This window comes from Danaus plexippus, chromosome 28 (genome assembly GCF_018135715.1).
Source record: "Danaus plexippus chromosome 28, MEX_DaPlex, whole genome shotgun sequence".
NCBI classification, from domain to species: domain Eukaryota; kingdom Metazoa; phylum Arthropoda; class Insecta; order Lepidoptera; family Nymphalidae; genus Danaus; species Danaus plexippus.
In genome coordinates this window covers 3,470,058-3,485,182 of record NC_083556.1, presented here as the reverse complement: position 1 = coordinate 3,485,182, position 15,125 = coordinate 3,470,058, and the positions used below count along the sequence as shown (strand labels likewise).

Genomic DNA, 15,125 nt, shown 5'->3' with positions numbered 1-15,125 from the left:
CAGCCTCACAGCGGGGCGCGGAACACCCAGAGGAGACGAGGACGCGGAGCGGCTAATGAATGACTTGGAACTTAACAAGGTAATTTGTTATACAAACAAGGATATAACGACAGATTCAAATACAAGGGTATTTGATTAAAGCCTATTGATAGGTTTAGTTCGCAATTTTCTATGTAGTCGCGATCCGATGAGATTTATCTTAGATTAATTTATATAAAAAAAAGCGATGAAGAAAACAGCCGTCATAATTGAACTGGAACAAGTGTCGAGGAATATGACGGAGGAGACCATATAGAGGTGTGTAACGATTGATTGCACCGATTAAGGAGCTCTAGACACTGACTTACACTGGTGACGAGTGATAAAATAATACTCGGATACGTTACATAAACGTTGAGATTGGAAATGCCAATGCACTATTATCATTTTTATCATTCTTATCATTATCACGTTCGTATACTAAAAAAATATATTCCGTCCGAATATTAAATGACATTGTGAATCATTTTATTTAATAGTCTTTTTGGAATGTAACCGATTTTTTTTAAAGTTATACATTAAATTAAATTAAGATAGATTGGGATAGAAAGAGTATCGCAATCTCATAAAATATATTTAGGATATAGATTTTTTAAAAATCAAATCTATTTAAAGATTGCAGTAGACCTAATATAAATTATAATGAAACCTAAGCCCATAATTGACAGTTACACCGCGCTAAGGTAAGAGCCTAACTAAGTATGATCACAGGATGCATGGACTAGCAGATGATGAGAGAGAGAGAGGATTAAGGAGCACTGATTGATTTAATTAAAGACTGCATTCATATCATGTGTTATTGGATTTGGAGACTCTTCGTTAAGTATTAGATTATTATAAGGGTATTAAATATGAATACAATATAATTTATTTCCTTTGGCCTCTATTGTTATGAAGAAAATTTAAGAAAGGAAGGAAATTTATTTGATTTTAATTAAAAAGATATTATCTTCTTTTAAAATCGTAAATGTCAAGAAATGTATTATCTTTTTTTAATTTTAAGAAAACAAAAAATAAATCTATCCTTAAATATGAAAAAGATGACAAAAGGAATGGATGAGTTTTTTCTTTTAAACTCAATTACACAAAAGGTAAATGGGTTTTAAAAGGTAAAAGGTAGCACACCCTTAAAAGAGCAATCTATTGAAATACGACAAAAGACAAAACCACAACGAGGAAACAGTTTGAATAATAAGCGAGCGAGCAAACAAAATACAGCCGCTGGACGGCCGGGAACAACAAGCTGACACCAAAAAACTAAAAGTTTGAACACGTGGCTTCCAAGTGGCACTTACCTCGGACGGGAGCGGCGCTTCATGGTGTCGTCTCTCTTCCACTTTAAATGTATACTTTCCCCTCTCGCTCTCTCACTCCCTGGTTACCCTCGCTAGTGGAATGGGACTTAGGATGGCGAACGTTGGACTGAGGATAGGAATTGTACGGCAGAATACCAGAGAAAAATTAAAGTCAAGGATTGGAAGGTAGAAGTCAACTGAGCATCAGATATAAGTTACATCTGAGCATTAGCAGTTTCAGAGTAAGCCCGGGGATGAGAGAGCGGGACCTCCGACTCCGCGGACGATCCACGGAGGAATGTTCCTCTAGCCCGGCAACAAGCCAGGATCTCTTGTTCACCACTATCAACCTTCTCCGACGCTTATGAGGGGTCGGCCCGCGCATGCGCCTCGGAATCTTTCCGTCCCCCTCGCACCCGCACAAAAAGGGAACGCTTTAGGGATGATGTTCGGAGGGTGAAAAGACGGTGAAAGATGGAAATGCATCTCGTAGGCCGCTCGGATTTCCGGCCTCCGTGATTTTGTTTATTGATTCGCATCGAAGCAAGACGACCGGCTTTTGGGGCTGACGATGAAGTCACAACGGGCTACTTTAGACGATGACCGACAAAAAAATATATATCTGATCATTAGTTATATTGTCTCTTTGGCAACACACATGAACCATCCGTGACGCTCCATGTAGGATCGAAAGACTAAAAAGACAAATAATAGACGCGTTCACTTCCAATGTAACGGATACAAAAGACCGCAAATTATTAAAGAAAACATCAGCGGGAGTCCTTCGATTGCAGAAGGGTTCGCCGGCGTTTTAAATCTAACAATTATGAATATTTATATGAAGTGCGATGAAGTCGAAGTAATATGTGTAGACTGGATGGGGTTCAGATGACAGCCCGGACTGTTGATAAAAGGGACTAGATGGCGCGGAGATGGGAACAGATAATGAGATACATCAAAATAAGATGGAGCTGATTGGAGATTGTTCATACCGCGGCCGGCATGGCACTCCGCGTCTAATGAGGGGACTTCATGGCGGGTTTATTATTCATCGAATGTTGATAACCGATGAAGTCGGCTTGAATCATGAGCGAAAAAACACGTCCGCAAAGAGTTGCAACCAATTACATGGATGAGTTGGTAGGAACACTGATGAGAGTCAACACGACACTTTAAATATGCATTACGTACAGAAACAACATTTAATTCAGAGGATAAAGCACTTTGAATTATAAATATTTTTCATGACATTTTAACCTAATCAATTATTTTAAAACAATTTTTTAAAAAAATTAAAGAAATGAAATGTTGTTTTTTTTTAGGTCATGAAATATTTTTTCTCTATTTTACAACTCGAAGTTTGTTGAAAATTTATTAATTAATATGTGTTAAAGAAAAGTAATGCATACATACAATTTTACTATACATTCCTTGGCCTTTGACCCGGTATTTCTATGCACTCTGTATATCTGACTTTATTTGATAAAGATCTGATCTCTATGTGATGCTGTATTTCTCGTCTATCCGTTGAACTAGTAGTCTATCGGTCTACTTTGGGCTAATTTAATACTGTTCTTTGCATTATACTTTTTGGTTTGAATATATCTTTATATCTCGTTTCTAATAAAATAACATCTTAATCATTAGTGTCATCAAAACGCGGCAATATTTTGTTGATTTATTTTTAAAAAATGGAGACTCGAAAGACACATACGTGTGTAAAATTATAGACTATTAACCTTTAAGGGCGTTGATATAATTTTTTGTGCTTGTGGTTAAGTATATATACATTAAGAGAAAAATATTTCAATAGTATAGCTGAATCTAAAAACCGAGGGTATTTTGAAATTTATATATAAAAAAAAAAACAAAATATAAACGTATGTATATATATGTGAGTCAGACGCCCCGCTGGTCGCCTCTGTTGCTTATTTCCATGTCCGATGACAGTTACCCCTCGAACCCTCTGTTTGGTAAATTGTGAAAAATAACAGTATCCCGAGAAAATATAACGTACTTAGAACACACGCTGAGATGAACCGAAAACGACTTACACTCACGACCACGTGGAATACATTGAAAACATCGACAAGTTAAGTGAATTTAACGTAAAAATATTGTCGATGGAACGGATAAATACTTAGGAGATATTGAATGTTTTTTCTTTATATTACTCTTACACTGACACTCACCTATTACATAAATATTCGTTTCTCGTTACTCGTTCGTTTGTACTCTAATTTAGGCACTTGATTGATTTAGTTTATAAACTTAAGGCACTGTTCGGTGTGTTTGTATAACCTTCCCTTCACATCTCTACTCGTATACCTGGAACAAAGATAGCATTACTTAGCATCGCCTAAGATGAGGTTACTCAGCGACACAGGTTAAGAATAAAATAATAGAAACGCGACTTAAAAGAATATATTGAAATTAAATGTGAATACCGTCTGGTATTCTAAGAAGTACGTCTGAAACGATGATGCCCCAGTTCGGGCGCCACATCCACCATTCGAGTCCCCATGAACAATAAACTAGCTATTAAATAAGAATCGTTCGATATCAAAAGAGACCATTAACCGAAAGTACGGCGACGAAAAAATAAGCCAACAAATCTCAGAGAACCGACCGCCCGCCCGCCCGGGCTCAGCTCGGGCGACACTCGGGGCGCCCAGACGACTGGCGCCGGGCGCCGCTTACATAACGAGGACCGGGGAACACCGAATATTGCTACATATATACTGTTATATAAAGAACAGAGGAAAAATAGACTAGAAGAAGATGAGCGGTCAAGGAAGCTATCATTCGGTGCCGGGGGTAGTTCCACGTATACATTGACTGCTGGTGACTATTGAGACTGTTCAGCGTGAGGACTGACATGACCTCTGCTACTTGAACCGAGGTAGACAGCTGCAACGAAGACTAGCCCACACGACTTTAAACGGACAAAATATTTATTTAAAATATTATATTTTAAAGGTAATTTATTCAACATTATCAAGATTTTAAAGTTTCCTAAAATTTTTTGACAAAATCCTTCCGTACACATCTAATAAATATGCTCCTCGGTGTATATACAGTATTGTATATATACATAGCATTTTATTTCCATATAAATCTTACATACATATATTATATACATAAATAGTCAGTTACTATGTACAGTGTGTGAGTCATTTTTATATACTGGCTTAATAAATAATGTCCTTATATAAAGCGATTTATATATAAGGCTATATGCTCACGGTTGTGTTTGTTTATATAACTCTGAACCTTCCGTTCAAACTATAAACACAACATTTCAATTAATATAATCACTAATTAAAATTAAAACATTCTTACAAAAACTTCAGCCAAATAAGATCGCGGATAGTAGGCTCACTACACACGTAGCGTTAACAGTATGCCGTTCATAACTCCGCGTACATCATACTATTAACGTGGGTTAGTGAATGAGAAACGGAAAACGTTTGGTATGTAGTGAGACTATGTTAACTCGTGGTAAGTATTCTGAACTCAGTATATGAAAGTTGTGTATTTTAATATAAAAAAACTTGTTATACTGTTACGATTATCATTTGTTAAGTTCCATTCCCCTACCACTGGCTCACATGGTCAAACTAAACACGCACAGTGTAAAGTTTGCAATGGTAAACAGTATCAGTTTATGTATATCAATAAAAAAAATAATAATATAAATTGTAAGCGGTACGCTGAGGTTCACAATCTTACGACAGATCACAATCTCGCCAGATAGATTATAGACTAACGGTATGCACTATTTTACGGTGACATGCATTAAGCGACAGATACGCATACTATACGTTTACTATATATATATATTCATTAGATAAGAACATATAGTCAACAAACAGACAAACAGGCAACATCAAAACATATTTAATTGATGTTAAGCGTAAAATAATATTAGTTAAACATGTTTTTTGTAATCACTGATGAGTTACCTGGTTGTTGTTTTATAATCAACAGTTCTAAAAAAATCATAAGTTTTGTAATTCAATGTCCTCCTCGTCTCGTAAAAGCTAACTTTATAAAAGTGTTTATTATAAATTATTGAAATTTACCGTTTTAACCGTCATCAACAAAAGGAGGATTTACATTTAGTTATTTGTATAATTTCATGGCACAACTAGCAGCTACTACTAGCTTTCGCTCTCGACTTTGCTTGACGTTGATTGTTTCTGCAACTATTGTTATCAAGAATCGGACTCAACCCTAAGTAATAGCGAGGGAGTTGTGTAATATGTTGTCAGGAGGGCAGTTTGTAGTTTTAATGGAGTTTAGTTAATTGGACGCGATTTTAGAAAAACTTTAACCGACAGCGGCAACGGAGGCTGGCTGGAGGTGGTAGATTCTTTTGAGATACCGCGTTCCTACTGCAGACTAATACGCATAAGTCAGCGTGGTCACACTACATTCCGAGTTTTAACATTTTCACACTCATCAATCTTCTCACATTGTAGTATTAATGTTAACTTGCACTAAAATTACTTAAATGTAGGTATTCTACAAAATTATTCTCGAGCATCCGTATCCTTAGTACCAGTCCTATATCCTTAGTGTCCTGTTATCAACCTGAACACGATCAGTTTGATCGTTATCCATTCACATATCATTCTAAACAACGTTAAGGCCATTCATTATATCATAAATTTAATCTTTTGGTAATTTCCCTAATCACCTATTGACCATGATGATTCCTTGGACGCTGTCATCGTGATGACGCCAGTAGTGACGTCATCAAGATGACGTCACCCCCGGCCGAGGTGTTGACGTCAATGTTTGTTGTATTACAGTGATGTTAGTCTGTGGTTACTTCATTCATTGGACGTGAGATGTCCGACAGTTTCTTTATCTGAGACGAAGCCGTGTTTTCCTCGACGAGTGGTGACTTGATAATATTAGTATTATTATATTAAATTATAAAATCTAATGTTCATATTTAATACTAACTAAAGGCTGCGGCTTTGCCCGCATATTAAAACTCCTCCGGTGATAGGTGCTATCATCTTTATGGGGTTTCATTAGATTTCTTGGGGACCCCTTTATTAGATCCTGACTCGGTGACAATGCAGAAAAAGGTACCTCGGTATGAGCTTTTGAAAAATTTTAAAAATAATTTCGTAATTCGACTTTTAATTGACTAGCATAACAAACATATAGTGGATGTAACAATTTCCTCTTTTTTGGAGTAAGTTAAAACGTAGCCTAAGTAGTAAGTTAGGCAATGTTTCAAGTAGTGTCATAAGGTTATTACTCATACCCCTTATGACACTGCTTAAATGACTATACAACCAGCGCCTGACTTTAACTAATATTAAACTAATAGAAGACATACATACAGTATGATAGTATCAGTAGTATATATATATATATATATAAACAGTATGAGATTGTTATGAACCGTTTTATGTTGCTTTTAGATATTGATATAATTGCTACACAGTATTTTTATGTGATATAATTTATAATAATAATTAAGGTCACGTCTCTCATGGCGTCCTGTGGGCGGACGAGCTGCTGTCTCAGCACCCACGTAAGGTCGAGGGAAAGTTGACCGTCTGAACATATCGACGTACATCACACCCTATATTATATACATAATGTACTAAAGCATTACAAGATATATGATTATATGACAAAACTCAAAATAACTCCAAGGACAGCCATCGCCGCGTGGCATAACTAGTTGATGTGTGTTTGTATGTGAGACACGTCGACGGAGGACATACACTTATGGTTAGTATGTTAAGTCGGAGATAAGTAACCAGTTACATATAACATATAACACGCGTAGAACTGAGAAAATCTTTGTTATTTTAAGTCGGTTAAAAATATCATTCCGTTTTTGATTTGTGAATGTTCTTAGAAATTCTGTCTATTGACGATGGCAGCCTTAGTTAATACTGGGGTCGCAGTTAACGGGCGCACTCACAGTTATCACGTTTGTGCCTTTCACTGAAACACAGATCGTCTGTATCGTTAAATGTTCCAATCAATCGCATAAACTTGAATGTGTTAACTATAAACGAAAAGTTTTGTAGTAGATTAAAATTCGTAACATATTAAAGTGTTACTTTATGTAAGCTTTGGATAGACTTTATCGCTCGTTAGAAATACACTAAGTTGTTTTTCATACACAACCTGAATTAGGTATAAATAAACGAAGAGAGATTAACTTCCATCGAAACCTAAATAATATTAACTGATAGTGTACAGTTTGTATGATTGATTGTTTATTTATAACACTTACGTATACACTGAACCGATTTCCGTGAAACGATACGCATTTTCATAGAGACGAAAACAGAATATCATTTAATTATTTTTACTTTAAGTTTCCATAGTTACGCTACACACGGAGTACTACCAGTTTTTCATTCATAACTCCATTTACATTATAGTATTAACATATTGAATGTGAAACGGGAACGCTTCGTACGTAGTGTGCCGGCAAACAAGTGGTAAGGGTACAGACAAATAGTTGTGTTCTGGAATAGTTATCATATAAATAATACATCCTACATGAATCACATCCGCTTCTGATAAATATACGTAATAATATCAGAAGGAATTGTTCCTAACCACTGTACCACAAGTACGAATTAACAAACTAGATAGTTAAAAGTTTTTTAATCTTATCCTTACATAGTTTCTAACATATGAATATGAATCAAAAACTCTTAACTGTCGGTAATAAGTTTGACGTTGTAAACCCGTGGTAAGTATATTTTTCTGTTTAGTTATAAAGCTTGACTATGCATAAAAATATACCTATGTTATATTTATGAGAGAATAGTTCATAATAAATGATTGCCAAAATTATATTTATTGATTGCATAATAGTAGGTTTAAAGGAGCTCGTTTTTCTTTCTCTTTATCACAACGTAAGTCTTTTCCCTTGGCGTGAATCCAAGGTTCTGGCGAGTTCGGTCAAGTGTTAATTGACCATCGTATTATGAAAGACGCGGCCGATCACGATAAAAAAAAACTAGTTAAAAAATATAGTCCGGTATATTTAAGACATTAAAATTATTTACATATATATAAAAACGGGTATAGAAAGAAAAATATCTTAGTTTATGAAGTGCAAGGTTGAGTGGACAGAATAATGTTTTGTGAAGGAATGTTTTAATTTGTTAAAAATACTACACTGTAAAGATTTGAGTAGCGTAAGACGCCTAACTCTGTACCCATTTTTGAAGGCTTTTAATAATAAAATATTAAAACATTACGTATAAGTATATATTTTTATTGTGAGGTAATATATAAATAAATGAAACAGTTATTTCCCACAAGTGACGATGTGTGTTCCGCTTTTTCTAATTCCGAGAGCAGATCGCTAACAAGCCTGAATAGATGTCAGTGAGAAATGTACGCTTAGCACAAGTTCATATCGTAACTACACACGCAGCGTTAACAGTATGTCATTCGTAAATCTTCAGACATTATAGTATTCAAGTGGATCATTCTATGAGATACGTCAAACGATTCGTACTTTACGTGACTATGGGAACCTGTAGGCACTAAGTCTATGTTAAGAGAACACAACACACAAGTAATAAAAAATAAAAGAAAATTATCTCTACTGAACTTCCCAAAGTACTAGGACTTGCATATGCACAACCAAGCACTTTTAATATACATATGCAAGCTTCAACCGACCTAGTATCACCTTCAGTCATTACTAAGAAGAAATAACATTAGCTCTCAATGAAGTGATATCACAACTCGCTCTTGACCCAAATAAAATAACATGAAAAATAAACATCACTACATTTAATATAGACAGAAAATTATATGAAGAATGGACCGACAGTGGGTTAATTGACATCGTAACTAAACAAGAAATATTGTTAATGTAACATAATGTAATAAATTAACAATTATAAGGAGTTGATCGATTGAAATTTAAAGCAAAGTTACACACATGACTGCAGACTACTGTAAAATATAAATAATATGTTTTATATATACACTGAAAAGATATGACAATTATGTATGTCACTATGTTTAAACGGAATTTACTTTCTAAGAAGACTTAATGGTCAGAATTTTATTACAACATTAACTAAAGGTTCCCTTAGAAAATATTATGTTGACTGTTATAATGAAGCAGATATATTATTATGGTGTACTTGTATTATATAAATATATAAGACAAACACACCTAGACACACATTAAACATTACTGAGGAACTGTCTGCCTCGTTACAAATTATTTATCACACTCACAACTATATGAAGGCAAACAGGTAATGTTGTCTTTATTCTGCCAATGGTACATGTTATAGATGTACTGATTTATATACTTATTTTATATCAAATAGACAGATAAAATAAATTGAATAGAAGAAAAAATTATATTTAATTAGTCTCAGCTCTTATTGTAAACATACAGAACAGAATTCTGTTACTTATATGTAAGAATAATACTTGAATTTGTAATTTTGTTGCTTTCAAATCAACTAATACTTTATCTTAGCCTTATTTTAATATAAATTAGTACAGTCGTACACTTGTTAAGGCAGTATCATAGCGAATTATGTATCACGGGGTATTTATTCATTAGTGTGAGTTTTTAAATCATTGTTATAGGTTAATGTTATTTCCTCTCAATATTTCCTCTGTGGTTTTATTCATTCACAAACGTTATCTTTTCGTTGTATTCATGTATTAATAATGAATAAAATAATAATTTCTTAACGATTTTAATAGTTGAAAAACCTTGAGGCTGTTTACAATAAAAGTTTCCTAAAAACCATCTTCACGGAATCTATTTAAAATATCTGATGTCACTCCTATATGTAGGCGCTTAGCCATGAAATGGAATACTGAATTTTTTAAATGATTGTTTAAAAATTCGACACAATTTTAATAGTGCATCGATAAAAACTATAAACTCATTAATATATAATAAAAAATTATATTTTCGTAATGTCAACAAAGCAATGACTCATAAAAGTGTACTTTGAATGAGTGAATTTATAAAATAGATTATTGCGACATATACTGTATTAATACTTAAAATAGTAAAACTGGGGAAGGGTTACATTTAAGTTGGATCAATAATTATATTAGTAAGATCCTGAAAACTCAAATCACAAGATGGCGGGAGTACAACCCCACTAAATTGTATTGAACGGGAGGAATAGGAAGCGCGGCACTAATGACGCGACCCAAATTCGTTCGGGTTATACGTCTGATACATATGTACGGATTCTTAAGTTTTATCAGTATCCTGTGATGTCTAGGACTTTAAATTTTTCTTATATGATAGCCAGTGCGATTCTTAACATTTACATACCAATTTCGATGTCCATTAGCGCTTGAAATATCACGAAACACTTATTTTTTTACACAAGCACTCACACGCCCTTACAGTATGTAACAACATCACGAGTACACTGCGCCATCTGGCGAGGAGTTAATTCATCTGCTGTTTCACCTGCAGCAACTTCACGCCTGTATTAATTTAATTTTTGCCTCCTAATTAACCGCGTTTCTGCTAATTATGTTTGAATTTCATCCAAACGAGACAAAAACAGCCGTGAGTGAGGTCGTTATCGATCCGAATTAATGATTCGGAAGCTGTCTTGATTCTATTGACAGTTGAACACGATGCAGATACGGGGGTATTGATTTTCTCGTCGCAGCTGATTCATAACACATTGAGAGGCGAATTCCCGCAAAAATTATAGCACATTCAGTTGAGTCATGGTTATTATTAACTTGTGATATTACACTTTATTGTAATGAACTAAATCCGATGTTGTCGGTTCAGTGAAACAATTTATACCGTCGCCGTATTTGGTTCGCGTCCTCAATTCAACTTATAAGGTACTTACACAGTAGGTACACTACATCGGTGACCAAATATTTTACTAGCGTGGGTTCGATTCCGAGTAGCAGGCGTGTCGTTATTACATCATTTGACTTCCTATTGAGAAGATATTCGATAACTGTGAACTAATTGTTGATAGTTGATATAATACTATTATCATGTTTACATACGACTAATAAGGACGAGTCTCCATTAAAGAAACAATGACAACATGTCAACTATTATTTGTTTCGTGTAGTGGTTTATATATTTGTAAAACATCATAAAGTGTGGTATATGTACATTATGTTCAATAAGAAAGATTATATTTAGGTATAGAAGAGGAAAACCTGAAAAAAAAAGGGACTGAATATTAAAATCTAACTTCTAAAAAAATTTAAGATCTTCTAATACAGTCTAAAATATACAAATATTGGGTATCACACAGCGACATCTTTCGACGAATGGAATTGAACTACTAGTAATTTTTATCATAAATAAAAATTGTAAATCCGGCGATAAATAATGAACTTTAATGCAATAACCAGATATTAAAGTGTAATAGTATCCAATAAATATATATAGATCGACATTATTAGACTTCAAACCTACACACGTTAGGTGTGAGGGTCTGAGGTTGTATATACTAGGTATTATCTCAGAAACTGATTTCGCTGGACCAAGAACGTGGTAGATTTTTAAAATAGTCTGTACTTCATTTATTTTCGTATATCTGTGTACAATACATGTTAGCGGCTAGAAACAGTGAGGTCCTACTTTCTCTATACTTTTTTTTTTGGAGGGAAAGTCCATAATCCAGTACCGTGGAGGCAGGAAGCGGTATGTGGAACTCGAACCCACTAAAACCCCCCGATATACCTCATCGCCTATGTGAAGGTGTTGTTGAATATCATAAGCTCCGGCTACCTCAGCACCGCGGACGGGACGTCCACTCTACCTCCGAGCAGCCCCCCTATGGTGGTAGTCAGACCAACAGCAGCAGGCGGACACGGAACCGTGCTCCCGTTAATTGATGGTGAGGGCAAGCGCGATGTGGATCCGGGTGTCCTCACACCCAGAGCTGGCTGGCCACCCTGAGAAAGGGCGAAAAGACGGAAATAGTTACTTCCCGCACCTCCTTCTCCTTCTGCGTAGAAAGAGGCAACTACCACCCAGACTTCCTTTGTTCCAAACAACGCGTCGATGACGCTCGGAAGCGTTAGAGTAGGATCCACCTTAGAGGTTAATGTGGATCGCTCTGACGAGCACAAAGCCATCGTATGCTCCGCTGTGTCCTCCGCTTGACCAAATGCGAGCACAGCGCGATTTGGTGCAGGTACTCTCGGAAACAGCCCTGCCTGGTAAGCGTCTGCGCCAAGTGATACGTTAGATATCAATGTTTCGAATTGAGCTGCCTATCCAAGTGCAGCCCAATCGCATACAAGACTCGAAGTCTTGAAGACTTCCCCATCTTCCTCCAGCGGAAGTTCGGTTCCTGGACTCTTGCCTCTAGATCCCAAGGTGGTTGTTTCTCTATACTACACTAACGATATTCACCGAAGTTTTTTATTCTTAAAATATAATGTTGTAAACGGCTTGGTTTCCAAAGTAACTTAAATAAATTTAACATTTATTCTTACAATTAAGTACGTTAAACCTGATCTGGGCCGGGTGTACTGAACGCTTGGCACACTTCTTTTGACGGACGACTAATTAATTGTATTTTCTTAATAATGTTAACACGATCAAGTTACTGAAGGAAGTGGCGTGTCGGTCAACGTTTTTTGACATGAGGAGTAGTAATGAGTTTGTTTTTAAATAACACATCAGGGTAAGCACAGACGATCAGGTTGAAACATGCGTAGGTTTAATCCGGTTATGGTCCTTACCGCGAAAACTTCGTTGAATGTGGAACATTGGGATAGATATGTTTTTGTAGTTTTAGAGTTTTTCAGTACTACTGAGGTCAAAGGATAAGAAACATTTACTCGGCCATAAATTAAAAAATACATGAGAAGGTAAAGTTACACATAAATTAGATTTGGCAACAGACCGAAGTATTATAGAGAGAGGTTTACGAATGTTTAATCAGATTAATGGGTTTTGTGCTAAAGATTAACGAACACTTTAACGATTACGACCACGGACACGAAAAATATTGTTCATATATACCGTATTTATAAGTATATTTAAGATTATTTTTAATGGTAACACACCTAACGTACTATGAAAGTAATCTAATGAATAAACATACAATAAGTGTACACTAAAGAGGTTTTATAGAATGTGATGCCATCAAACTTCTCAGTTTGAAATATTTATAAATATTGTTAAATCTTTACGTCCGTCTGTCATCGGGACACAGACAGGTTAGGATGTCGTTGTCAAATCGCCAAACAAAATAAACAGATTGATATAATGAAAGCGGCGTGTATCATACTGACGATAATCATCTTCGTCGCCATCATGGCGGTTTGCGTGATGGTCAAGTTCGCCACGGACATAACGGTGGAGGAGAGGAAGAGGGACTACCTGCCGGGGGCCGGCGTGTACCAGGTAGCCAAATCCATAGCTGTGATAGCGCTAAACGAGAACAAGAGCCTGCCTATAGCCGAGAGGTATCCGTACGTGGCCGCCATAGCGAGGAACTCGTCATCCTCCTGGTCTTTCTCCTGCTTCGCGAGTGTAGTGCTGGTGAAGTGGGTGGTGACGTCGGCGCACTGCAGGCGAAAAGACGCCGCCCACAGAGTCCTGCTGCTGTACGACTTCACCAGGAACTTCAGCCGCTCCTTCCCCATCCTGTACTGGCGTATTAACGAGAAGTTCAACATCAACAACACGATACCGCTCTACGACATTGCGGTCGCCAAATTCAATATCGACGACTACCCTTTCACGATCAAACCGTCCACCTTCGACGACAGGGCGGTGACGGAGTGCGAGGCCAGTATATGGAAGACGGTGTCCGCCATGGACAAGAGGGTCTTCCTCATCAACGACTTCGACAGCTTCGAGATGAGGATAGCGTCTCCCAACAGGTGCTACGAGAGCTACGGCATCCAGGTGGACGAGAGCATGATCTGCATCGACATGTCGGACTACGACGACTGCTTCATACACGAGTTCGGACCCATCTTCAACGGAGACAAGCTGGTCGGCGTGCTGGCGGTGAAGCCGAGAGACTGTGAAGTGAAGTACGCCATATTCACCAACGTGTCGTACTTCGCCACGTGGATATTGAAGCTGACGCACACCGCCTTCCACGGCTGATGGTGACGTCACATTTATATATTGTTTTAGTTTATTTATTATTATACATTACGATTCAGGTTTTATATTTTATTTCTAAGCAAGTAAGCACACTAGGAGTAAGCGATACAGCACATCTTACACATTACGGCGGCAGAATTTAATGATAATAGTATGGAACTGGACGAAAAACGCTAAAAAAATAATACACAGATTCGTAGCTTTGGATCCAGAGTGTACATGAGTAATGCTTTTTGTTATGCTAAAGGGTTCAACCGCGCAGACGGCCTATCTGATGGAGGTAGTACCGTGGCCCATGAACATCCGCTACATAGTTTTGCGGATATGTTGCGACCCTTGATTGTGGAAGAGGGGGAGCTAAAGATGGTAAAGAGAATGGGCAGGAATGGGTGGGAAAAGGGAAAGGGCAACCGGCTCTCTCACTCATCGAACGAAACGCAGCCATTAAAGACTTCTTCACGCCGATATTCTGTGAGAGGGTGGTACTTCCCCGGTGGAGCCAACCCATGTTCAAGCTGCAGTGACTTGACCACAGCTAGGCTCTACCACCTCAACAATGCTTCTTTATAATAAATTTGTATGGGCAAAAATATTATAAAACATATTTTGTCAATTTCCTCCATAATGACGCATCCTAGAATATATGACTACAAAACAACTGAGTCGTCTTTTAGTGT

At 36.7% G+C, this 15,125-nt stretch overlaps 2 protein-coding genes across 7 annotated transcripts in view; one reads left to right on the top strand and one right to left on the bottom strand.

Annotated features, from left to right (window-relative positions):
- LOC116776354 (talin-1) overlaps positions 1 to 10,934 on the bottom strand; it is a 43,414-nt gene extending 32,480 nt beyond the window's left edge. For 2 of the 6 annotated variants that reach the window (XM_061525204.1, XM_061525205.1), the window contains exons 1-2: positions 10,663 to 10,876; positions 3,527 to 3,662 (exon numbers count right to left, since the gene is read on the bottom strand). The gene's annotated coding sequence lies outside the window, so the exon portion shown is untranslated. Of the gene's footprint in view, positions 1 to 3,526; positions 3,663 to 10,662 lie in introns of all 6 variants that reach the window. The other 4 variants (XM_032669550.2, XM_061525208.1, XM_061525206.1 and 1 more) reach the window with 3 other exon arrangements.
- A 2,579-nt stretch (positions 10,935 to 13,513) lies between these two features.
- LOC116776286 (trypsin epsilon-like) lies at positions 13,514 to 14,501 on the top strand. Its single transcript, XM_032669446.2, has one exon. It carries the CDS (start codon positions 13,597 to 13,599, stop codon positions 14,446 to 14,448), a length of 852 nt encoding a protein of 283 aa, XP_032525337.1. The 5' UTR covers positions 13,514 to 13,596; the 3' UTR covers positions 14,449 to 14,501.
- The last annotated feature ends 624 nt before the right edge of the window (positions 14,502 to 15,125 follow it).

Bases quoted from the DNA above. Each gene is read 5' to 3' on its own strand.
- LOC116776286 (XM_032669446.2), top strand. From the start codon at position 13,597: ATGAAAGCGGCGTGTATCATACTGACGATAATCATCTTCGTCGCCATC.